Below are 26,121 nucleotides of genomic sequence, written 5' to 3'. Positions count from 1 at the left end.
GGGCAAAGGATATGACCAGACAGTTCTCAAAAGAAAACATTTATGCATCCAACAGACACATGAAAAAATGCTCATCATCACTGGCCATCAGAGAAATGCAAATCAAAACCACAATGAGATACCATCTCACATCAGTTAGAATGTCAATCATTAAAAAGTCAGGAAACAACAGGTGCTGGAGAGGATGTGGAGAAATAGGAACACTTTTACACTGTTGGTGGGACTGTAAACTAGTTCAATCATTGTGGAAGACAGTGTGGCGATTCCTCAAGGATCTAGAACTAGAAATAACATTTGACCCAGTCATCCCATTACTGGGCATACCCAAAGGATTATAAATGATGCTGCTATAAAGACACATGCACACGTATGTTTTTTGTGGCACTATTCACAATAGCAAAGACTTGAAACCAACCCAAATGTCCATCAATGATAGACTGGATTAAGAAAATGTGGCATATATACACCGCGGAATACTATGCAGCCATAAAAGAGGATGAGTTCATGTCCTTTGTAGGGACATGGATGAAGCTAGAAAACATCATTCTGAGCAAACTACCGAAAGGACAGAAAAGCAAACACCACATGTTCTCACCCATAGGTGGGAATTGAATAATGAGGACACTTGGACACAGGGTGGGGAACATCACACACCGGGGCCTGTTGTGGGGTGGAGGGAGTTTGGAGGGATAGCATTAGGAGATATGCCTAATGTAAATGATGAGTTAACGGGTACAGCACACCAACATGGCACATGTATACATATGTAACAACCCTGCATGCTGTGCACACGTACCCTAGAACTCAAAGTATAATAATAATTTTTTAAAAAGCTCAGATAGGAAAAAAATTAAAAATAAAAGAAGACATTTATGTAGCCAACAAACATATATAAATAAACTCATCATCACTGGTCATTAGAAAAATGGAAATCAAACCCACACTGAGATACTACCTCATGACAGTTAGAATGGCGATTATTAAAATGTCAGGAAGCAACAGATGCTGGCAAGGCTGTGAAGAAACAGGAATGCTTTTACACTGTTGGTGGGAGTGTAAATTAGTTCAACCATTGTGGAAGATAGTGTGGCGATTCCTCAAAGATCTAGAACCAGAAATACCAGTTGATCCAGCAATCCCATTACTAAGTATATACCAAAGGATTATAAATCATTCTACTACAGAGACATATGCACACATATGTTTACTGCAGCACTATTTATAATAGCAAAGACTTGGAACCAAGCCAAATGCCCATCAATGATAGATTGAATAAAGAAAATGTGGCACATATATACCATGGAATACTATGCAGCCATAAAAAGAAATGAGTTTATGTCCTTTGCAGGGACATGGATGAAGCTAGAAGCCATCATTCTCAGCCAACTAACACAGGAACACAAAATCAAACACTGCATGTTCTCACTCATCACTCATAAGTGGGAACTGAACAATAACACATGGACACAGGGAGGGGAACATCATACACTGGGGCCTGTTACAGGGTTGGGGGCAAGGAGAGGGAGAGCATTAGGACAAATACCTCATGCATGCAGGACTTAAAACCTAAATGACAGGTTGATAGGTGCCACAAACCACCATGGCACATGTATACCTATTTAACAAACCTGCACGTTCTGCTCATGTATCCCAGAACTTAAAGTAAAATTTTTAAAAAATCAAATTTCCCCACATAAATATGTACAGTTACAATGTGTCAGGAAAAAAAAAAAACCCACTTATAAAAAAAAAATAAAATTCAAAAACACCATAGCTGATATTCCCAAGAAGCTTGCCTTAACACTCATGCACAAAGTCAACTGGGAAAGTTTTGCATTTGAGATGCAGTTCCCTGAAGTTCAAATGATGATTTGTGCCTTTACCTTCTCATGGGGTCTACCAGGCATATACCTGGCATATAGAGGGTATTGCAGCTTGTGTCTGTGGCCTACTCCAGAGACATACTCCACACTTTTGTCCCCCAACACCTCCTTGCTAAGACAACTTTGATTTTATCAGCTAACCACTGTCTTCCACAGGGCTCTGTGCTTTTTACAAAAGTCTGAACCAGTAGACAAATCTCTATTTGTCTAAATTAATCATTGTAATAACATTAAGAAAGGCAGAATAAAAGTTCAAAAGTATGAGTCCTTCCAGACACATTCGAGATACTGAATTAACAAACCCAGAGCCACCTTGAAGCAATCCTACCTTGTTTTACTCTTTGTTATATGCAGTAACAAAGCCCTTGTGTGGTTTAAATCCTTCTGAGTTGAGTTTTCTGTTACTCAAAGCTGAAAACATTTCCATTGATAGAGAAGGTAAAGAAAATGTTTGTTGAATTGAATTCACTTAGAAATACCATGTGAGATTCATAATTAGATACAAAGGGCTAGAAGACAAGGTAAGAGACTTACTCAGGGGCCTGGTCATGCAAAAATTTAGGATCTGCATCAAAGCTTTGCAGTGATGAGAAGCTTTCAGTGATTTTGAACAAGGAACTAATAATATTTGATTCTACTATTTTAAATTCATTTTTTATGCCTTCAATATTGTTTCCTCTACCCTATTACAAATAATTCTTTATATGTAATAAAGCTGTTTTGCTTTCATTCTTTCTATCTTTTCCCTTAGCCATTTGTCTTCTTATTGATCTACAATTCTTATGATTTTAACATTAATGCTATTAATCCAGCTCTGAACTTTTGACCTTCTTTCTCTTCTGTGTTTTCTTCTATTTGCCCCTTGGCTTTGTTTTATGCTTTTCAGGGCTTTTAGTCTCTCCAAAAAGAAAACTCTTTTAAATGTGTGGAGTTGGGGCCAGGGCTACATTTACTGAAGTGGATATAAATAAAATTGAAGAATCTCTTTGCAAAGTAAATCATTGGTCTTGAATTAATATTTCAGGGTAAATTAAATTTCCATACTTAAGATAGACATTTGGAAAGGCTGACCTACAAGTAAATATGTTGTTTCCCATTATCTCTTTTTAATAATGTGGAACCTTTAGATTTTTCTTTGAAGGTATGAGTTTGCTAGTTTTGCAGTTGAGTGAAATTTGGAATTTCGGTAAAATATAATTTATTTGAAATTGAGATGCCCTTTCCCATCCATTTTCTTTCAATTGTGCTGTGATTTATCTAATATTCTCCAAAATATGCCTGCTTAAACATTTAAGCAGTGTTTATCAAAGACTTTCTAGACTTCGTTTCTTTGATCAATTGAAATATAATTGTCTACATCACATGAACATTTGGTTTCAAACTTGTTAGCTATTCTATATTTGGGAAATTATAAAATTGTGTTGTTGAATATGAGTTGAATTATAAGGCATTCAATAAGCATACTGATGTGATAATATCAGTGGGAAAAATCCTTTTCCATGAAGGCTTTGATTTATTAAAGTTCAGTGACTTGATTAAGAAATGAGACACAGGAGACAATGACCTGACTTTCAGTGGACTAGGATGTACCTTACTATCTTCAAATACTTTATTCTCCTTTTTCTGACCATGGGGTTTTAGCAGTGGTTCTTTCCTGTAGTCTGAAGTGTTAGTGGGAGAACGATCCTTTTTAACATTTTTTCTAGACTGCAAAGGCAAAAATAACAGTTTTCTTCTCTCCTTATTTTAAGAGTCATAAATTATCTTTGTTTTGTTTTATCTGAGAACCCCCTGTTGATCAGCTTCTAGAAGATAGAAGGCAAATGTTTTCTAAATGAATTCATATATTCTCTGCTAAAGTACATATCAGTAGAGTTATAGTAAGATTGTCCCATCTTTTCCTTTTTGTTTTATTTATTTACTTATTTATTTATTTATTTATAATGAAGTCTTGCTTTGTCATCCAGACTGGAGTGCAGTGACACAATCTCAGCTCACTGCAACCTCCACCTCCCAGGTTCAAGTGATTCTTCTGCCTCAGCCTCCCAAGTAACTGGGATTACAGGCACACACCATCATGCCTGGCTATTTTTTGTATTTTTGATAGAGACAGGGTTTCACCATGTTGTCCAGGCTGGTCTCAAACTCCTGATCTTAAGTGATACACCTGCTTCTGCCTCCTAAAGTGCTGAGATTACAGGCATGAGCCACCACACCTGGCCTGATTGTCCCGTCTTTTCTAGGGGAAGCCCAGAGCACAGTTGTGTTACTTCAACAACACAATATGTTTATTCATTTACTTACTTACTCATTGATTATTCACTATATAAGACCCTGTGATATATTTTAATGTGCCTAATCTCATTTATACTTTATACCAGTTTGTGAAATAGGCCTCACTGTTATTCCCATTTTACAGATTAAGAAATAAGAAGCTCAGAGCTCAGAGAGATTGTAGCTTGCCTAACATTTTACTGCTTATTTGGTTGTTTAAAACATTCATTCTGAAACCAGGGAGCACAAAGTGATAGACAGTTTTGAAAGAACAAAATGAAGGGCACCTTCAATAGTATTAAAATGATGAAGAAAACACATGAAATGCAGGAATGAGATAAGTCCCCAGGAACATTGATTTTATTATCTTGCCATGCCCTAGCTCATGAAACAGGCTTTTCCAAAAGCCATGCCCTGCGCAGTCTTGTGCTCAGAGAAAACGGTACAACTGGGAAATCTACACACATAATTTTTCCCCTTCACTTCCATACTATCACCCTAGACCACACTTGCCCATCTTCATACCAAGATTATAGCTGGTACCTGTCAAATTATCATCTAGCTATCACTGTTTTCTCATCTCAATCCATCTTACATTTAGTTGCCAAATAAAATTACTCTACGTCAAACATCTGAAATACTGCTTTTAAAGAAGTCTGAATAACTTCTTGGCCTGAATAAAATACTTGAACTGTTTGGAGAAGGGCTTTGTAAAATTTGTTGTTAAGTAGAAAGAATAGGTCATCATTGCTGTGAAAAATGATAGCATCACATTTCTCTTAAGTGACCAATTCTTTTAAATTTTTATTCAGCCCTGAGTAAAGTATAGGTATTAGATTACATAATTGCTCGTAAATAAAATACAATCATGGCATGCTCTTTTCTCCTTCCAATCATTTCTCCAGAGCAAGAATTACCATTTTAAAAGGCAAATAATTGTTATTTCATTCCACTGTTTAAATTTCTTTAACAGCCTCTGGTTTCTCTCAGCTCTCACTCAAATGGACACACATGGTCTCATTCCCAACTTTTCCCTCCTGTCTCATCATTTCATAGATCTTTTTTTTTTTTTTTTTCGTTTCCTGTAATATTGCTCTCCAGTACTTACCATTCACCCAATTGCCACAGGGATGATGCCCATGCTGATCTTACTGCCAGAAACCTCTTAATACCTTCCCTTTCCTCTTGGTCTAGATAATTGTTGTTCATTCTTTATATGGCAACTGAATCCTCCTATCTTCAGGGAAGCCCTGACCTCCTCAACTAGATCAAATTATCCTATTATGGATAATATTTATGTACTCAAACTCTCCTTTATTACATTGACTGCAGTCGCAAATTTAGAATTACAAATGTAACTATTTCATTGCCATCTTTCCCTGATTAGACTATAAGCTCAAAGACAGCAAGGACCGTGACTGTTTTAGTACAATTTTATCCCCAAGCTTAATGCAGTCCTTGACACAGAATGGGTTCTCAGAAAATGTTTTCTCACCATATGGATGAATGGTTTGGCTCACTGTGTTGATTACTGAGGGCTTAATAAACAATGCTGTGTAGAGTGTGTTGCACACAAGAGTTCAAAGTATTAGTAACTGAATGAATACATGAATAAATTGAATGATTTGTGAGCCAATTATCTACTTCTGAATTTGTGGTTCACGTATCATTTTAGTTTAACTGTTGAAACCATACATTTACTACCTTAGAGGTCCTCTTTCTTTCCACTGATAACTGAAAGGATATGAGTAATTTCTATTGTTAACCTATAAAATCCTAATGAATTCAGAAGATACGATATATAGTGTATTATACAATATGTTCCAGAGGCCAAGCTAAAGCATTCAGGGAATGTCGATCTTTCTATATCCTAATTCCATTCCCACTTTATATAGTAACTGCTTAGTGCTCAGAGAGGTGAAGGACTTGACTGACCCAAAGTCACAGAGTCTATGATTCTGGCACGAGGCAAACAGAAAGCTCTTGAGTCTATAACTGATAGAGTTTTTGAGCTTACTAAACATCTGCAGGGTACTGACACATTAACAGTGCTTTTATTTCTCACTTTACCTGTTCTACATTTAAACGTATAGTCTAATTGCTGTAAATACAGCATTTCTCACCAGTAATAAATTAAAAACCTTTGGCAAACTTCTCTTAATTGATGCTTTCACTCCCTTGTCTACTGTACTACCCTGAAGGGAGTGACTTTCAATAACATTGCTTTCAGTGTCTTATTTGTCTTACCTAGAAAGGAAGGCAAACAGTCCTCATATTTTTAAAGGAATTTAGATTTTAAAGAGACACTATGGATCTGTTCCAGAAGCCATATTTTAAAACGTATTTATTATATGGCTTTAATTACACCTCTGGAGAAGACTGAACAATGCAACACAGACAGTTCACAGCATAAATTATTGTTACAATCTTAATAGCATGACAGGTGCACAAGGAAAATATGTTTGTTCCTTCTTTTGAGATTAAATTTACTAAAATATCTACTTTTGAGATTATATTTACTAAAATTTTACTAAAATGGAAAATATAATAATGTAAAGTCATTCTAGCAAAATTTGATGTCTGAAGTTTCACTCAAGCCTAAAGTTGTCACGTCTTCTTTCCATTTGCCCCTTCCTTGAGTTTTTCATCACTGGCATTTTTATACTGGATTTTGGCATATTAAGTCCCTAAATGGCAGTGAAGTGTAGTTCAAGGAGCTTGACTGACCTCACATGCCTCGGGACTTTCCCTTCCTTGGGGCCTCAGTTTCTCTCTCTATATGGGAAGACTGGGTTGAAATAATTTATGTGGTTTCCTGAAACACTGTTTATCTGTTATGTAATTTAACTTTTTCTTTAAGATACAAGGTTAATTTATATGGAATATTTAAAAAGTGGATGGGATACAAATCACATTGACATTATCATTAAAACTATGCACCAGTTTTTTACAGGGCTAAAATGTTGATTTATTAATGTACTCTTTTGTCCATAAGAATTTATAATTTGGGCAAGTATTTTTGAAGGAAGGCAGAGACACCAGGTTTCATATATCGTGGGGAATTAAAGGTTGAACTAGACTGAAGCAAATGGATGAAAAAAGTAGAATATGGTAAATCCAGGTGTGTTTTGCATTACATTCTTACTTCCCACCCTGCTTTGTTGTTCCTCATCCATTTATTCCTCTTAGTAATCCTTTTATCCTGTGGCCCCTGGTTACTTTGTTCTATCCCATAAATCCAAAGTCTTAGGTACAATAGATGATTTATACCTATTACCCACAAAATGATGAATGGTCTACGTTCCCTTTCTCATGTTCAAATTTCACGTGTTCTTTGATCCTTCCACCATAGGCCCCTTTGCTCAGTTTTCAAAAATAGCAACTAGATCCTATAACAAATATATTTATGTTGTTGATATTTTAATGAGATGGCTAGATTTACTACTTTCTTAACATTTACATTTAATAGTGGATGGGTGGGCTGAAAGAATGGCTGCACTTCTGCTATCTAACCCCAGATAGAAACTCTAAGAGAAAAGCTTCAGGCCAAGTAGAAGTGTTTAAGCACAAGCTGAAAATGGAGGATTTAAGGCAGGTAGGTTTTAGGGCTCAGTCTTAAATCATGTAAAGACTCACATCAGAACAACTATGACATTTTACACAAAGTTGGTCAGAAGGCTTAGTCTTAAATGTGACATATGCAATGGAGATCTAACTCTCTGTCATCTATCTGTCTATCTATCTATCTATCATCTATCTATCATCTATCTTTTTGTTTGTTTGTTTGTTTGAGACAGAATTTAGCTCTTGTTGCTCAAGCTGGAGTGCAACGGCAAAATCTCGGCTCACTGCAACCTCCACCTCCTGAGTTCAAGCGATTCTCCTGCCTCAGCCTCCCGAGTAGCTGGGATTACAGGCGCGCACCACAACACCCAGCTAATTTTTTGTATTTTTAGTAGAAGTGGGGTTTCACCATGTTAGCCAGGCTGGTTTTGAAATCCTGACCTTAGGTGATCTGCCTGACTCGGCCTCCCAAAGTGCTGGCATTACAGGCATGAGCTACTGTGCCCTGCCTATCTATCTATCTATCTATCTATCTATCTATCTATCTATCTATCTATCTATCTATCTATCTATCTATCTGTCTACCTACCTACCTATCTACCTATTTGAGATGAAGTCTCGCTCTGTTACCCAGGCTGGAGTGAAGTAGCACAATCTGGGCTGGCTGCAAACCCCTCCTCCAAGGCTCAAGAGATTCTCATGTCTCAGCCCCCCAAGTAGCTGGGATTACATATGCATGCCACCATGCACAGCTAATTTTTGTATTTTTAGTAAAGACAGGATTTCTCCATGTTGGCCATGCTGGTCTTGAACTCCTGACCTCAGGTGATCCACCTGCCTCAGCATCTCAAAGTGCTGGGATTATAGGTGTGAACCGCCATACCTAGCCAGATCATTATATTTTTACATTTTTAAAATGTATTTCCATATCTTGAAAGTTGTATTGACCCATCATTGTCTCTCTCTCTCTATATATATATGTGTGTGTGTGTATATATATACACATATATACGTATATATTATATATATGCATATATATACACATACACACACATATATGTTTTTTAAGATATATAAATATATCTTTATATATATATTTAGTGGTTCAGTGGAAGAACAGAAGCCCCCTAAAAAAGGGCATCATTTCACTACTTTGACTAACTTCGAGCTTGCAGTGAGCTATGATCGCACCATTGAACTTCAGCCTGGAAAACAGAGAAAGACCCTGTCTCTAAAAAAATTAAAATAAATAAATAAATAAAACAAATGGGTCACTCACCAGGATCTTCTTAACTCACCACCCAAAGTCTTTCAGGCTGAATATGGTGTGAGGTTGCTTTGGGAACACTGGAGCTACTGACAAACTTCCTCATAGCCATGAGCACACACAGTATTTTCAGGCAACCTCCATTCCCATTGGTCTGTGCTTGTATATTACTTTTGCCAAGGAATATTAGGAATAAACTGGACTCCTTGGGGCATCCACACATGGGCTAGACCGAGGGGGTGCAGAGAGCTAGAATAGCCTCACTGAAGCAGTACTCAGGGATCCCAGTGCCCTCTTCATGCATGCCAGGGATCCAAAAGGGAGGCAGAGGTGCTGGGCGAGGTGGACTAGAAGGACCTGGGTCAGAATAAAGACACTGTGTTGGAAAGGACCTTGAGACCCATGGAAAAGGGACAAGATCATTGGCTCCAGTAGAGACTGGCTGTTTTTCATGACACACTTGACAACCCCTGACATACCTCACAGTCAGTCCAGTAAAAGTAAGACAAGACCTTGAGTTTAAAAGATCACAGAAAATACGGGGGATACCACAGGGCATAGAAGATAAGAGAAAGAAACTACTACCATGAGGTCACTAAAGCCACACCTTTCTCCTATACTCAAATGCAATTTGAAAAGGAGAATAAACAGAGAAGAACTTTGAATAATCAAACAGTGACCCAACTGCACACAGCAGAGGTTGGTTAGTTAAAGAAATGCCTTAAATTATTGTCTCAGATTAGCACTAAATTACTGGCATGAGCTAAAATTTAGTCCCATCTACCACCAGCTCCCCGTTAGTCAGGGGTTCATGAGAAATAACATATGAATTATAGGGAAATAAAGCAGCTATCTGTTCCTTGTGCATCTGAGCATCATACAAATGATGTGCAGCCCAACTGCCCATGTTTTTTCCTCATTGATATTTTCTACAGAAGTTTGCAGGTTCAACTAGTGCTTCCTGAACAAAAAATATAACATCTTAGGCTCCCATTTGTCTCTCATCTGAAAAGTTATTTAATCATGTGTGTCTATAAGATAAATTAATAAAGAAATACCCTAACATAGGTAAATGGTACTTTTCTGAGGGGCAGAGATTGTATTCAGAATTTCCCAGTACCTTTTCACCAAATACACACACACACACACACACACGTGCAGTATCCAGAAAAGTTTTTGGTACCTAGTAGGCATTTCATTGCTATTTGATAAATTGTGTGGGGTGACTACACATTGGCCTACAATGAACATTTATGCATATTGGGCAAAAGCTTTCAGAGACTTGCTTGGCAATGAAGGCGTATGCACACTGTAGTTCTGTGAGTTTTTGGAATTACTTAGATGTCCTTAGTCTGGTAAGAAATTTTCAGGGATATGATTAGAAACAAGATCTTGATAATTTGTTCTTACACAAATTATCAATATCAATAGCCCTTGGCATAAATATCTAGGTTTTATTATGGGACACTTTCTTTTGGTTCATTCTTTTGAAAGAAAGACTGGTTTAAAATAATGCTCAATGTCTGCCTGTCTCTGCTGGTGATAATTACCTTATATTCTTTTAGCATGTGGGTTATAATTTATAGAACTCCTTTCTACTATAGAATAAAATGATTGGACTTTGTATTTGTTCCCCAATCCAAGCCTCACTGACGATTTCTAAGCTACATAAATATTTTCCAGGACTCTAGAAGCATAAGGAAAGAGATAGAGGAAAGGAGAAATGAGCTATAGAACTCTAGAGCCAAAGGCAGAAGAGTTGACAATGAAAGATAAAAGTTAAAATGTATGAAGATTTGATTGTGCTAGAAAATGTGCCAAACACTATCATTTATGTATAAGGCAATCAACAGGTTTTCAAAAATGCAGGCTTATCATTGGAAAATAGGTGCCAAGTATTATTTCCTAGATTGCATCTTCTGATAAACAGGAGAGTCACTGATGGAGGGCAGGATTCGTAGGGCCTTCCCAGGTTTGGAGGGTTCTGGGGCCCTGGGCTGCAAAAGGCAAAGAATGTACTCTAGGTGAGTGTGCCCGTTTAATAGGACAAAAGCAAAGGATTAAACAATTCAAGGCCCAGAAAGGAGAAAACAATGACCAGTTCTAAGACTGTAAGAAAGAATCTTGCTATCTTAATGTCTTCATGTTGTCTCCATGTTTGTTGTTATTATTTTTTTGGCTTTCCTCCTAATTATGAATCCTTTACAATTAAAAGGTGCAGTGGATCTGGTTTTAGTGGCAGTATAAGATGTGGCAATATAAGATGGGGGAAACTTGATTAGTTTGTGCCTCACTCCTTAGAAGATGTGGCTTGAGTAAAACCCTAGGGATAAAGTGGCAGTAGTTACTAGCATAAGTACATGACAATGTCCTTGATCCCAGGGTCTAAGAGAAAAAAAGTGAAGTCTAAGTGGGTTTGAGAAACAGCTTTGGCCTCAAGCAATAAAAGGACCTGTAAGTACAATATCGTGAAAGGCTAATTTCCAGTTCAGCATCTAAAAAATGATATTCCCTAAATTCTCTTTTAGCTGTATCTGTATCACGATGTAAAATGTCTTTTTCTTGTCTGAGAATTTGTAATCTCATTGTTCTTTCAGTGGAGTGAAACTCATAGGTAAATGTTAAGCTACAGGGCCCATGTATGAGTGATTCATTTCTGAATTCTCAGAGTTTAGCAAGTACCAGAGGCATTGTGAATAATGAAGAAGTAGTGATTGAATATTGAATGATAACTATGCCCCTCATCTCTCTTTTTCCCTAATTAATGATTAAAAACAGTCCTCAACCCATGAAGATGGGCTTGATAGATTCCATCGCATGCTTAGCTTTATGGTTTTCCTCTTCACGCTTGCCTATTAAACATTCAGAACTGTGCTCTCTGGTAGTGTATTTTCTGAGCTTGAATTTAATAAACCCATTCACACTATGAGAAAAAATGAGTGAATGGGCAATTTCATTTTACATGATGAGTCATTGTAAAACAAACAAGAGAAAAGCCTCTGGTAGCATTTCATGTAAGGGAAGAGAGGAGATTTTGGCAATATAGGGAGCTCATAGGGTCTCTGGAGCCCTCTAGTCTCATACCGTGCAAATGGTCCTGATGCAGGTGAAGCAACCCTAAGAAGGACTTCTCAATGAGGGGAGCAAAGCGTCTTTTAATGAGCTTATGAACCACCAAATTCATAGTAGGTTCTCTCTTCCCACTACAGAGACGACATCCTTTTGCCACAGCCCAGTGCCTTCACTGTGATAATTTTGCCACAACTTAACTGGGGCAGAGCACTGTAAATATGTAGATATTTTATTTCAGCTCTCCAATGACCCAAAACCAGTTCCTATTATTAATAATTCCTGTAAGGTTTCTCTCTGGAGCATTCAAGAAGAAGCACCATGACTTCTACAATAAGAAAAGACCAGGCTGCAGATTTCTGCCCTGAATTATATCCTGAGCTTCTTCATTATTTACTGAGATTCCTGAAATGCAAACAACCGGAGTGTTATCAGGCAAAGGCAGATCCCCTGAGCCTTTTATCATTCTGGCTGCAATTTTGCATATTTCCTTTATAACCAGACAGCATACCAAATGAAGCTAGACTCTTTAAAGGGAAATGAGGCAATTGGAATGTCAATTTTATTTAGTAATATATTGTAAAAACTAAACAGCATATCCAGCTGATTGACAAAATCCATCCAACTGTTAAAGGCAAAACAAAACTATCTCAAGAGGTATAGTTATGCAGATCTTGCTTTTACCTACAGGCAGATATTTAAAGAGAGAGAGACACACACACACAGAGAATATTGAAGCAGAATGCTACATATGGAATTGTCCAACTAATAAAATTCAGAGAGAGCGAGGAACTCAAAAGCAGGGATATCATGTCATATTTTCTCTCTTCTTCTTCAAAGAGCCTTTTAGCTTCTTCCACAGGCTGTCTTTTCTCTTCAGTTTCTTTTCCATCAAGGATGGCATGGACTCCTTCTTGCGAATTTCCCTCACTAAGCCATGAAAAGCATCATCAATACAGAATCTGAGGGCTGCGGAGGTCTCAAAAAAACCACAATTATATTCTTGGGCCAGATTCAAGCCTTCTTCTGTAGAAACCTAAGGAAAAAACAAATAATATTTAAAAGAAAGAGAAAGACTCTTCAATTAAAAATATGTTCTCTACTAGAGCCGTGGACCCCAGTTACATTTAAAATACATAGCAATGTGCGAATTTGTTTTAAGAGAGAATCCTAGAATTTTAGAATTTGAAGGACAAATGAGAAGTTAGAATCCTTGAAAGGATGACTGATTTAAAAATTGAACTAGAAATCAGCTCTCTGGAATTCAAAAAAGCAACATAGCAAAGTGATCAAAGAATAGCTTTATATTAAATCTGCTTTGTTTCAAGTACCAGCTCAACTACATTTCAGCTTTGCAAACTTGGGTAAATTTTTTGACTTTTTTCCCCCCAATTTCTTCAGTGTAAGATATTAATATCTACCTCAAAACCTCTTTGTTAGGGTTGAGTGAGATCATCTAGAAGAGGCACATGCTGGGCACATGTTTAAAGCTCTATAAATGTTAGTTGTTATTATAGTCCAGAGCTTTCACTTAAGAATAAGTTGAAGAGATGGAGTTATCATAAAATTAAAAAAAAAATAATCTGTCAAAAGAAAATGAAAAGCAAACACCACCATTACAGGTAAATAAGCCTCTCTCTAGCCAAATATTCCAGAGCAGGTTTGACTCTCCATAAGTTTTGGTGGCACTTATCCAGACTGTGGTTCATGCTGTTGTAATGGATCTCTAGAGATCATAGACTGACTGAGGCCAGGGACCATGTCTGTCTCACTTATCATTCCTTTAGTATCTACTACAACTCCTGGTGCCTACATCACCATTAGAAGTATTGGAAGAGTTTAAAGAATGATCAACAAAATTACCCAAGGTTGAATAAATATTAAGTAAAATATAAAGACAAATTATACACATATATTAGCATAGTGGATTCTATGTTCCTGTAGCTGGTACTAACATTCCTACTCAAAATTTAGTGCTCCCATGAAGCCCTACCAGATTATCAGTCCGGAATCAGTCCGGAATTCAGAGTTACCAGGACTCTGAATAATAAATAGACCTCCTAACTCACCCATTTTGGATGTGTGGTATAACTAAGAAACAAAACAAAACAAAACATACACACACACACACAACTTTATTCTTTTAAGTTGTTGACATTTTGCGATTGTTGCAATCAGGGCAGAAACCAACTTTTAAAACTGTTACAACACATCATATGGTTAGTAAGTGGCTGAGCTGGAGTGTAAAAATCTATCAAGTTTATCTGATCCCAAAGACAGGTTCTAGATTGATCTCACTACTGGCTGTTAAACAGAGATGAGTAACTTGTTACATTTTAACACTATGAGATAAAACATGTCTGGATTTTCTCTCTTTTTAAATTTTCTTTCATTCCTGCTGGTAAACATACCAATTTTTTTTTTAGCTCATTTCTATCTTAAAATAACTTAAGAAATGCAGTGAAAACAATCAACTAAAGCTAATAACATTCTGAATTGCCAGCAATTAGGCAAAGTTGTTTATTAAGTAACTTCCCTGATTTTCAAGTTATCACAAGTGATAATCTTACCAAATGGTATGACACTGTATAATGTGGGTTACCATTTATTTTTCAGTCACCTGTAAGAATTTTCCCCACCCAGAAGCTAATGATGCATATTTTACGTTTTTTATAGCAACACAACAGTTCTGGAATTATTTTCTATATTTATTGGCCTTCATTAGGTTACACTCATATTAATACAGCCTAAATGCCTGTGACTTGCAAAATATTTTTTGTTTTGTTTTGTTTTGTTGCTACACTGCTTTCTAGCAGCCAAGGAGTAGATTTTTGGTAGCTCAGCTCCAGGCTGTCAGGTGGGTTCTGGTATATTCCTCTTGTCCTCTTATTTTGGGACTCAGGCTAAGAGAGACCCTCTTATCTTGGAAATGATATTCCAATACTATAGAGAAGATGCACAGGAGGCAGAAATTATTTTACCTATATCCCAGGGGCCAAATGACACATGGAGAAACGTAAAGTCAATGAGGCGGGACATATGCTCAACTCACATTGAAGCATGGCCAGAATGGAGAGAAAACACAGAATTTCAAAAGAATGATTTAATTGATCACAGTTAATATAAATGCATTACAGTCTCCAACTTTAAAAGACAAAGACTGTCCAACCAGATTTTACAATAATCACTTGCAGTTGCAGTACATTATATGTAAAGATATAGAAAGTGAAATTTGAATGGAAATTTACACATGAAAAAAGCTGCTATAGTTTAAATATCAGACAAAGTAGACAGTAAGTAAAAATAGAGCATTATTTGAGCAAAAGGGAAATATTTTATGATAATAAAGGAAGATATTATACTAATTAATTATTATGTACTAAAAATGTAGTCTCAGTTTAAATTTTAACAGTTGACAAAATAAAATCCAGAAGTTTAGTGGGATATTTTAATGTGTCTCTCTCAGCAATTGAAAGAACTGGTAACAATCCTATTGACACTACTCCACAAGATAAAGAGAGAATCCTCTCTCCCTAAATCATTCTATGAAGCCAGTATCACTCTAATACCAAATCCAGGAAAGGACATAACAAAAAAAGAAAACTACAGACCAATATTCGTAATGAATATAGATGCAAAAATCCTTAACAAAATACTAGCTAACAGAATCCAACAGCATATCATAAAGAAAATCCACCACAATCAAGTGGGTTTCATACCAGGGATGGTTTAACATATGCAAGTCAATAAATATGAGACACCTCATAAACAGAATTTAAAACAAAAATGACATGATCATCTCAATAGATGCAGAAAAAACGTTTGACAAAATCCAGCATCCCTTTGTGGTTAAAACCCTCAGAAAAATCGGCATAGGAGGGACCTGCTTTACTGTAATAAAAGCTATCTATTACAAACTCACAGCCAATGTAGTACTGAATGGGAAAAAGTTGAAAGCTTTCCCCCTGAGAACACAAACATGACAAGGATGCCCACTCTCATCCCTTCTATTCAACATAGTACTGGAAGTCCTAGCCAGAACAATCATACAAGAGAAAGACATAAAGGACATCCAGATTGGTGAAGAGGAAGTAAAAATGTTGCAGTTTGCTGATGATATAATTGTATACCTAGAAAATCCTAAAGACTTATCCAAAAAGCTCCTAGATAAATGAATTCAGCAAATTTCAGGATACAAAATTTATATACACAGATCAGTAGGTCTGCTTTACGCCAACAGCGACCAAGCTGAGAATAAAATCAGTAATCCGTTTTACAATAGCTGCTAAATAAATAAATAAAATACTCAAGAATATACCTAACCAAGGAGGTGAAAGACCTCTACAAGGAAAACTACAAAACACTGTTGAAAGAAATCATAGATGACAGAAACAAATGAAAACACATCCTGTGCTCGTGGATGGGTAGAATCAATACTGTGAAAATGATCATACTGCCAAAAGCAATCTACAAATGCAATTTCCATCAAAATACCACTGTCATTCTTCACAGAACTAAAAAAAAAAAAAAAAAAAAAAAAAAAAAATCCTTAAATTCATATGGAAGCAAAAAGAAGAGCACATAGCCAAAGAAAGACTACATATAAAGAAGAAATCTGGAGGCATCACATTACCTGACTTCAAACTATACTATAAGGCCATAGTCACCAAAACAGCGTGGTACTGGTATATAGGCATATAGATAAACGGAATAGAATAGAGAACCCAGAGGTCAGGCGCGGTGGCTCATGCCTGTAATCCCAGCACTTTGGGAGGCCGAGGCGGGCAGATCACAAGGTCAGGAGATCAAGACCATCCTGGCTAACGTGGTAAAACCCCGTCTCTACTAAAAATACAAAATATTAGCTGGGCGTGGTGGCGGGCGCCTGTAGTCCCAGCTACTCAGGAGGCTGAGGCAGGAGAATGGCATAAGCCCAGGAGGCGGAGCTTGCAGTGAGTCGAGATCGTGCCACTGCATTCTAGCCTGAGCAACAGAGTGAGACTCCATCTCAAAAAAAAAGAGAGAACCCAGAAATAAAGCCAAATAGTAACAGCCAAGTGATCTTTGACAAAGCAAACAAAAACATAAAGTGGGGAAAGGACACCCTATTCAACAAATGGTGTTAGGATAATGGGCAAGCCACGTGCAGAAGAATGAAACTGCATCCTCATCTCTCACCTTATACAAAAATCAAGGTGGATCAAGGCCTTAAATCTAAGACCTGAAAACGTAGAAATAATAGAAGATAACTCTGGAAAAATCCTTCTAGACATTGGCATAGGGAAAGACTTCATGAGCAAGAACCCAAAAGCAAATGCAACAAAAACAAAGATAAATACTTGGGACTTAATTAAACTAAAATGTTTCTGCACATCAAAAGAAACAATAAGCAGAGTAAATGAACAACCCACAGAGTGGGAGAAAAGCTCTGCAATCCCACAGAGTGGAAGAAAACCCACAGAGTGGAAGAAAATCTCCACAATCTATCCATTTGACAAAAGACTAATATCCAGAATCTACAAGAAACTCAAAGAAATCAGCAAGAAAAAAACAAACAATCACATCAAAAAGTGGGCTAAGGACATGAATAGACAATTCTCAAAAGAAGACATACAAATGGCCAACAAAAATATCAAAAAATACTCAACATCAATAATGATCAGGGAAATGCAAATCAAAACCAGATGCAATATCACCTTACTCCTACAAGAATGGTCATTATTGGAAAATCAAACAATAATAATAGATGCTAGCATGGATGTGGTGAAAAAGGAACACTTTTACACTGCTGGTGGGAATTTAAACTAGTACAAACACAGTGTAAAACAGTGTGGAGTTTCTGTAAAGAACTAAAAGTAGAAGTACCAGTAGATCTAGCAATGCCACTACTGGGTATCTATCCAGAGGAAAGTAAGTCATTATACAAAGAAGATACTTGCACATGCATATTTATAGCAGCACAATTCACAATTGCAAAAACACAAAACCAGGCCATATAACAAGTGGATAAACAGACACACACACACACACACACATATACACACACACACCCCCCATGGAATACTACTCAGCCATAAAAAGGGACAAAATAATGGCATTTGCAGCAACCTGGATGGAATTGGAGACCATTATTCTAAGTGAAGTAACTCAGGAATGGAAAACCAAATATTGTAATTCTCACTCATAAGTGGCAGCTAATGCACTATGATAATGCAAAGGCATAAGAATGATACAATGGGGAAAGGGAGGTAGGGGGATAAACAGCTACACATTGTGTCCAGTGTACACTGCTCGGGTGATGAATGCACCAAAATCTCAGAAATCAACATGATAAAACTTATTCATGCAACCAAATACCTACTGTTCTCTCAAAACCTATTGAAATAAAAATAAGAAATAAAGAAAAAATTAATAGGCAAATATTCAGTAAGGATATAGGAGACTTGAACAAAACAAACTCAACTGATCCAATTGACATATACAACATGCTATAGCTAACAAATGAAAAAGTCAAATTCTCTTCAAGTTAACTTGGAACATTTATAAAAACTGACTTTATCCTAAAGTGAATCTCAAAACATTGCAAAGAATAAAAATTACAACATAGTCCCAAATAAATGAAAATGATCTAGAATTTTTAAAAAAACTCTACTAAATTCCCAAATATTTGAGAAAAAGTATATATGTAAGAGTCAATAGGTCAAAAAAGAAATTACACAAACATTTTCAAAATATTTGAAACTAAATGCTAGTGAAAATGTACTGTATCAAAACCTGGAGGACTATCTATAGCTTTATTCATAATAATGCTTATAGCATTACAAGCATGTTTTTAAAAAGCATAAACACTGAAGTTTAATGATCAAAATATCAACTACAAAAAGTAACCAGAAAGCTCAGCAAATTAATTTAAAGAAATTAAAATCAAAGAAATGATAAACATAGAAATAATTTAAAAAAAAACAATTATGCAATAGAGAAGACGAAATCCAACATGAATTCTTTTTATAAAGATGTCAAAATTTATAAAGCCCAGGCAAGACAGATTAAGGGTGATGAAGAAAAATAAGTCATAAATAAACAATATTAAGAATGAAATAGCATATATCACTTCAGATACTACAAACATAAAAAAGATAACATGTGAACATGATGTTTGTCCCAGTATATCGGAAATATTCGGTGAAGGAGTAATTTCTACCAAAATATAATTTTCAAAAGCTTAAATACAAAAAAAAAAAAAAATAGAAATTCTATAGTGTCCTAAACATTACACAAAAAATTAAATTTGTGATTAAAACCTTTTCTACAATTTAGTCTCTATGACCAAAGAAGTCTTCTTCAATGAATATGTGTAGATGTATGCAACAAAGACATGCAAATTGTTTACAGTAACATTATTCACAATAGCAAAAGCAAGCAAACAAAAACACTGAAAGCAACACAAATCTTATTACCAAGAGATTTGATAAATAATTTGCTATATATTAATACAATGTGATGCTGTTAAATGTAAATAAATGGCATAGTATTATATACAACTTAGATAAACCTTACAAACATAACAATGCTGAGTGAAAGAAATCAGACCTAAGAAACATTGTTAGTAAATTTTTAATTTTAGTATAGTTTCCTATTTACAGACTATGGCAACAATAATTCCCATTTACCCCACATCCAGTTCTCTCTATTGTTACATTAACACGTTACACAATTACATTTTTCGAGAGTTTAAAAACAGAAAAACTATTGTTTAGTGTTAGGAGTCAGTGTAGTGTTTCCTTTGGAAGGAGATACCAGAAAGTTTTCTGGGTGCCTTTAATAATCTTCCATTATTAACCAATATAGTGATTTTAAGTGAGTTCATGTTGTAATTTATAAAGCTCTATACTTATAATTTGTCTGCTTTATATGAAATTTCAATTAAACACTCAATTAAATAAATGCATTGTAAAACATGCAGCACTCCCTTTGAATTTGGAGCATAATTTTGTACTCCAATATAGTAATATTTCTGTAGCTAAATATTGCAACATTCACAGCAAAAAGATTATGTAAGATCTCCAAATCAACTCAAATCACATCAAATCATGCTTTGTCACAAAAATGAGTTGGGTCTGGTTAGGTTATGCTAACAAATACGTTAAGAAAGACTTTTATTTATCATATTAGTTTGGATTTTTATCGCAATCTAACCAATCAGATGACAAATTGTAGACTTGTATTAGTTTTGGGTGCGAAGGTTCAATATCATAAAGATAATAAATCATTTCAAATTAGTGTATAATTTCAATGAAAATACATTAAAACCCTGAAAACTTTTGAATCATAGGATGTCATACAATGATACTAAAATTCATAGAGAAGAATAAAGGCACAAATAGAGAAGAAATATTTGAATTCTAATAAGGAGGTAAGAAGAAGAATAGTAACAATAATGTTGGTCTCACCTGATTAAGACCATCTGTAAACCTATAATGGTTCAGGCAGTGGGGCATTAGTTAAGGGTTAGACAAATAATCTTATTACAATGCAATAGAGAACCTGGAAAAAGATCAACATATCTATGAAAGCTTTTCTATTATTAGGATATCATTCCAAATCAGTGGAGAAATGAAGATGCTGTCAGTGGCACCCTGACACTGAGTTATCATTTTGGATTATTTTTGACCAAGACGTATAGAAGTTATTTCTATCAACATAGAAAGATAATTTTTCTTTAAGAAGAGTAGAAGTAGAGAAGGATTGAAGTTAAGTCTTTAGCTAAATCCATAAATTTTTTAAGTATTTGAAAAAGATATGTTTAGTTGTATATATAGAGTACATATGTAGATATACATATGCATATTTTATACAAACATACACTTACATTTATAAAATATGTTCTAATGGTTAAAATGTAAGCATCACAAATAAATCATTAGGGACTTCAAAATTCAGTTAAAATTCCAATGTGATAATCAAGCTCGACTAGAAATAAAATTAGTAAACAAATCCCATGCAAATGTTCTTGTTGGAATGATATACAGCAAAACAGCACCTTTAATAAATGATATAACTGAATATTTTATTTTTTGTAGGAGGCTGAAGTATATTTAAACTGTGCCTACTCATTACTTTGATACGTAATGTAGCAATCATGGACCACCTAATTCAAAGCATAAAATGTAGTTTGCATGTGATCTTAGATTTATTATCAAAATATTAATTCTGTGTTATCTAATGGAAGAATATCATGAATTTTCACATTTGCTATAATATCTAAGTGGAAATTAAACTTAGTAAAACATTTAATCTTTTCTATATTTCCTTAAAAATTATTATTAGATCAGTGACCTAAAGTTTTTATGTTTTAAGAAAAATACCAAAAGTGAAAGCATACTTTAACAATAAAGTTTTATGTTTCAAGAAAATACATTTTCAAGTTTTAAGAAAATTTCATGTCATACTAATACTGACAAACCATACATTTGTCATACCTATCTTTGATCCTTGAAATTTATATGCCATAAATTTAATGCAAGAATTTGAGTTCAAACATGTCAAAAAAACAAGCCCCAAAATATTAATTTTTATATATTTCTTGGTTTTATTCTTTCTATTATGGTCGTTTTGAAGGTCCATTTGAAGGCCATATTGCAACAGCATCATAGGGAGTAATTTTTAGGACCACAACAATCCACTAATGGTGGTCTGACTGGTTTGGAACTAGAATGTATTACGAGAAGTAACAGCTTCCATATTAGAATTGAAAACTAAGGTAATTAACATATTCTTTTAGCATAAGATATCTTGTCTATCTGAATTTTAAGTAAAATTAAATTTTAAGTAAAATTAAATATTGAATATTCATCAATATTCATCTACTTGATATAGTAACTCCTAAGAAAGAAGCACAATGGTAGAGAGGACTTAAATTTTCTTATTTTTCAAATGAGGAGTTTCAGGTTCAGAAAGGTTAAGCAGTGGTTAAGAAATGGTTCAAGGTCACACATCTAATTAAGTAAAATGTCCATCAAGTTCTACTATCTTCCATTAAGCACCGCTTCCCTTCTTTCTTGCTGTCTCTCATGGGGAAACCTTTCCAGTTCCCTGTGCTGAGATTCTATACATATTTAGTTGATCTGATGTGAGGTTTTACAACTTAAGATCATTCTTAAATAGTAAACAAATGGCACACAATATTTTATATTGCACTTACATGAAAAGTTAAATTTTAAATAAATATAGAAATGTGGGGGGTGGGGAACAAATGTTGCAGAGAGATTATTTTAGGGGTAAGAAGCAATTGATGCAGATATCATTATACCACAGTGCCCCTCAATTGTAAAGAAGGAAAGTTTTTGATTTAATGTGCCACCTGGAGGCCTTAGAAAGCAATGGCAGAAAACAAAGAATAAAGAAAAATGTCTCATACAAGTAATAGAAAATTTCAATAACCCAGAGGTGCCATCTTTTTAATATATATGACCTTTTTCACCAAAGAAGATCACCATGTAATATGCCAGGCACTCCCTGAAATGCCATTTCCCATCTGCCAGAGGAGGCATTAGAACACAGCCACAGCTGCATGGGGGGTTGATGAGACTATTGGGGCAAAAAGGCAGGCAGAGCCTGTTCTAGTCCAGCCCAGCTGCTAGTGGGAAGCGGCAAGCATCCTGGCCAATTAGACTTTTAGTCCCAACAATACGCTGACTTCAGGAGCTTTCTAGCTCTCTACATATTTTTATCTTTTACCCGAGCTCGGTAAAAATAAAATACAATAAATTAAATTATTGTAAAGGTAGCCAGAGTAATGGTGGTTGCCTAATCAGCGATATAATTCTTAGCAACACAAAAGGAAACTCTGACACTGCTTTGCTATGATTGCTAACCTTGAGTGAAGGAGATTGGCAGAAAGATGGGTCTGGCTCCTCCAACAGAAGCTTTGCAAGCAAAAATCTTAGTGGTTATGCCTACTGGGTGCTGTTAAAATGCTTAGTGCATACAGGAAACTCTTCGGGATTTATTTTATATTTTTAATATCTTCTTGTAAGTGTTTCACTCCATTATTTCCCATGGAGCTATTAATTTTCATTATGCAGCCTACATTGTCAAAGTAGCAGGAATCAAAATTTCCTGGGAAACACATCTTATTTGCTAACTTGAAGGAAAGGTGGCCTGAACTTGAATTTTTCTATTTTAGTTTGTGTATAATTGATTTAGATCAGTTTTAATGATATTAATGGCCTTGCCAGTTTTGGCCAGTTGTAGTGAAAGTGCTTTTGATTTATTAAACTTGATTTATTCACTTATTTAATATGAGAGTTACTTTTTTAAAAAAGAGATCATCTTCCGTTTAAAGGTAAGTGCTTAGATGTCATCACAAACTCCTTCCGGGAAAAGCAAAACAAAGCAAAGCATTGGCAAGATGTGCCACGCTTAGCTGCAGTCACTGAAACATGGAAAACCATTCTTGACAGCTCAGAGTGTGCTCACACGGTGTTCCTTCCAAGAGTACTCTATCTGCTCTGCTATTTTTCCCAATTATCTTTTTTAGATGGGTGAGCAAGTCTGCAAACTAAGCAAAAAACTCAACTGGTGAGGAGATGTCTGTAACTTCTTAGCACATCCCTCTTTTAGGAGGGATTATGTTGGAGTCTCCTTCTCTTGTACTGTAAATGAGGAGGGCAAGAATCCTCCTTCCCTTCTTTGCGGCAGGGAGAAGGAAAAGAACTCCTGGTCTTGGTATCAAAAACTCAGATTTCCACCTGGGTTCTTAGACTGGGAAGGGGTGTGGATTGTGGAAACTCAAGGGTAGGAGTCAACAGAGGCAGTTTGGTTGTGTGCTTGTCTGTAGGTCTCTTTAGAATGTGGAGTACATTTTACACCATAGAGCCCATCATTCCTCAGCACATATTTTTATGTCTTTACATATGGCTTTTTTTCCCCCATCTGGAAAGTCTTTCATTTTTCTTCTCTCTCACTTCTTCCTGACCTACTCAAGGCTTTACAGACCAGTGCAGTCAGTCGATGGTGACCTTGGTGGCCTCTGCTTTGCTGTGCAGCTTATCTTCCTTGAGGGAAGTTCATAGTCCTTAGTTGTTTTATCTCACCAACCAAACTGCAAGGCAGCTGGACAGAAATATTTTGTTTTATTTTAATCCTCATTGTGCCACACATTAAGCAAGCCACACACTTTGCAGTGGCGGGTGCTCATTAAATATTTAATTTGGATGATGATGAAAATGACACCAAATAAACAGTCACTGGAGACCACAGAGTCCATTATAATGAGTTCATAAAACTGAAACTTCAGAGGCCAGGATATTGCCCTCGACTGTATTTTTGCTATATTGTGGGCTTCAGCAAATGCCTACAATTATGCTACAGTGGGTAGGTTCTGGAATCAGATTACCAGGATCCAAATCCTGGCTACACCACACTTTAGCCATAAATTCTCAGGGAGTTGCTTAGACTGCGGTTTAATTTCCTCATAAAATTCTACTTCATAGAATTGGTAATAGGATTTAATGAGCTATTACATGAAAGGCACTTATATAGTTCCTAGTATACTGTATACTCCCAATAAATATTATTTTTGGTTTGTCTGTTTGTTCACTGTCTGAAAAGAAGACAGAGGAAATTTTAACTTTTTTCAGACCACATTTTAGCCCGTTTATAATTTTTTCTACTTGTCACCGTGACCTACAAATTCTACACGATGTTATCTCTGTCTGTTTCCCCAAGTCCGATTCATACCACTCTCCCTCATTGATTATATCCCATCATATTCGATACATGCCCAGCACAAAATCTTCTTGCCTTCAAATATTTACAGTTGTTGTTTCCTCTGCCTGAAATGTGCTCCCCTACAGGTCTCCTCCTGACTGTTTTCTTCAAGTCCCAGCTGAAATATCACCTCCACTGAGACACCTTGCCTAACCGTCCTCTCAAAAGCATTCTCACACATCCCCACTAATGCAATCCCATTACTCTTATTTTATTGATAGGAAGGGTATTTAATTACTATCAATAGTAATTAGTGAGATGATCTCACGAATTTGCCTATATGTATTTTTCATCACCCACCAGTATAAAGTAAGCTTAGTTATTGCTGAAAATGTGTCTGTTTTGTTCACCTCTGTACCTGATCTCCAGCAAAGTGGCTGGCACTTAAGAGGGCTCATTATTTGTGGATGACATCACTGGAACCCAGGCCATGGGAATACAGCTGAGGCTACAATAAACAGAGGAGTTAGTTGTCGATTGAGACAAACAGATAAAAAGAAATCTCAGATCAATGACAGTGGCCAGCACAGGGTACAGCACTGTGGTGGCATTTACAAGTAGTGCCCAGCTCTGTCTTAGTGGTTCTCAGCTTCCTGAGACAGGGAGCCTTAATCTTAGACCTGAATGGCAAGTAGTAATTATTTAGGTTAGTGAGGGGAGGTGGGATGTTGGGGGAACAGGAAAGAGTCTTGGTAAAGGGACTAAGAAAGGCCTAAGGCAAAAGTGATCATGGTGCTTTTGTGGGATCATCAGTAGTTAATATGGTTTAGACCAGAGCACAAGGGAGAAGAAGTGAATAAGAGCACAATCAGAGGAAATTAGTGAGTTTAGATGTCTAATTTATTCAGATCTGTATGAAATATATTAGGAACCCATCAAATAAGTAATTTTTAAAAAGCCTATTTCTTGAGTGCCTACTCCGGAAATGTAATAGGTTTTCTCTGTCTTGCTGTTCTGGAGAGATATTGATTGAATGGAAAGAAAAGCAGGACATAATAAATTAAATGGTGTAGCCAGTCGTTCTGAGAAACAGGATGGTAATGGCTCTAGGGTAAAGGGTTTTAGACTGCTTTGTACAGGAGACATTTGAAGTCTCAAAGGCCTTGTGCTTTTCATCCCAGAAGCTCTGGTGTGCAGGGCGGAAAGGTTGCCATGGCAGCCAGGAGTTGCCATGAAGGGAAAAAACAGAAGGTTGATGCTAAATATTTTGCTAACAGCAATATCTGCCTTCTTTTTTGAATTTTTCTCCTAAAGACTTTGCTTTTAAAAATACCTTGCTAAAAATACAAATCA

At 36.0% G+C, this 26,121-nt stretch overlaps 1 protein-coding gene across 1 annotated transcript in view; it reads right to left on the bottom strand.

Moving 5' to 3' along the window:
* Positions 1-12,597: 12,597 nt before the first annotated feature.
* Positions 12,598-26,121, bottom strand: part of RIT2 (Ras-like without CAAX 2) — a 395,769-nt gene continuing 382,245 nt past the window's right edge. The window contains exon 5 of the mRNA XM_011978096.1: positions 12,598-13,093. Coding sequence (XP_011833486.1) covers positions 12,866-13,093 — 228 coding nt within the window. The 3' untranslated portion in view covers positions 12,598-12,865. The remainder of the gene's footprint in view (positions 13,094-26,121) is intronic.

Source organism: Mandrillus leucophaeus, unplaced genomic scaffold, assembly GCF_000951045.1.
Source record: "Mandrillus leucophaeus isolate KB7577 unplaced genomic scaffold, Mleu.le_1.0 Scaffold189, whole genome shotgun sequence".
NCBI lineage: Eukaryota > Metazoa > Chordata > Mammalia > Primates > Cercopithecidae > Mandrillus > Mandrillus leucophaeus.
This window is presented reverse-complemented; position numbering and strand designations above follow the sequence as displayed.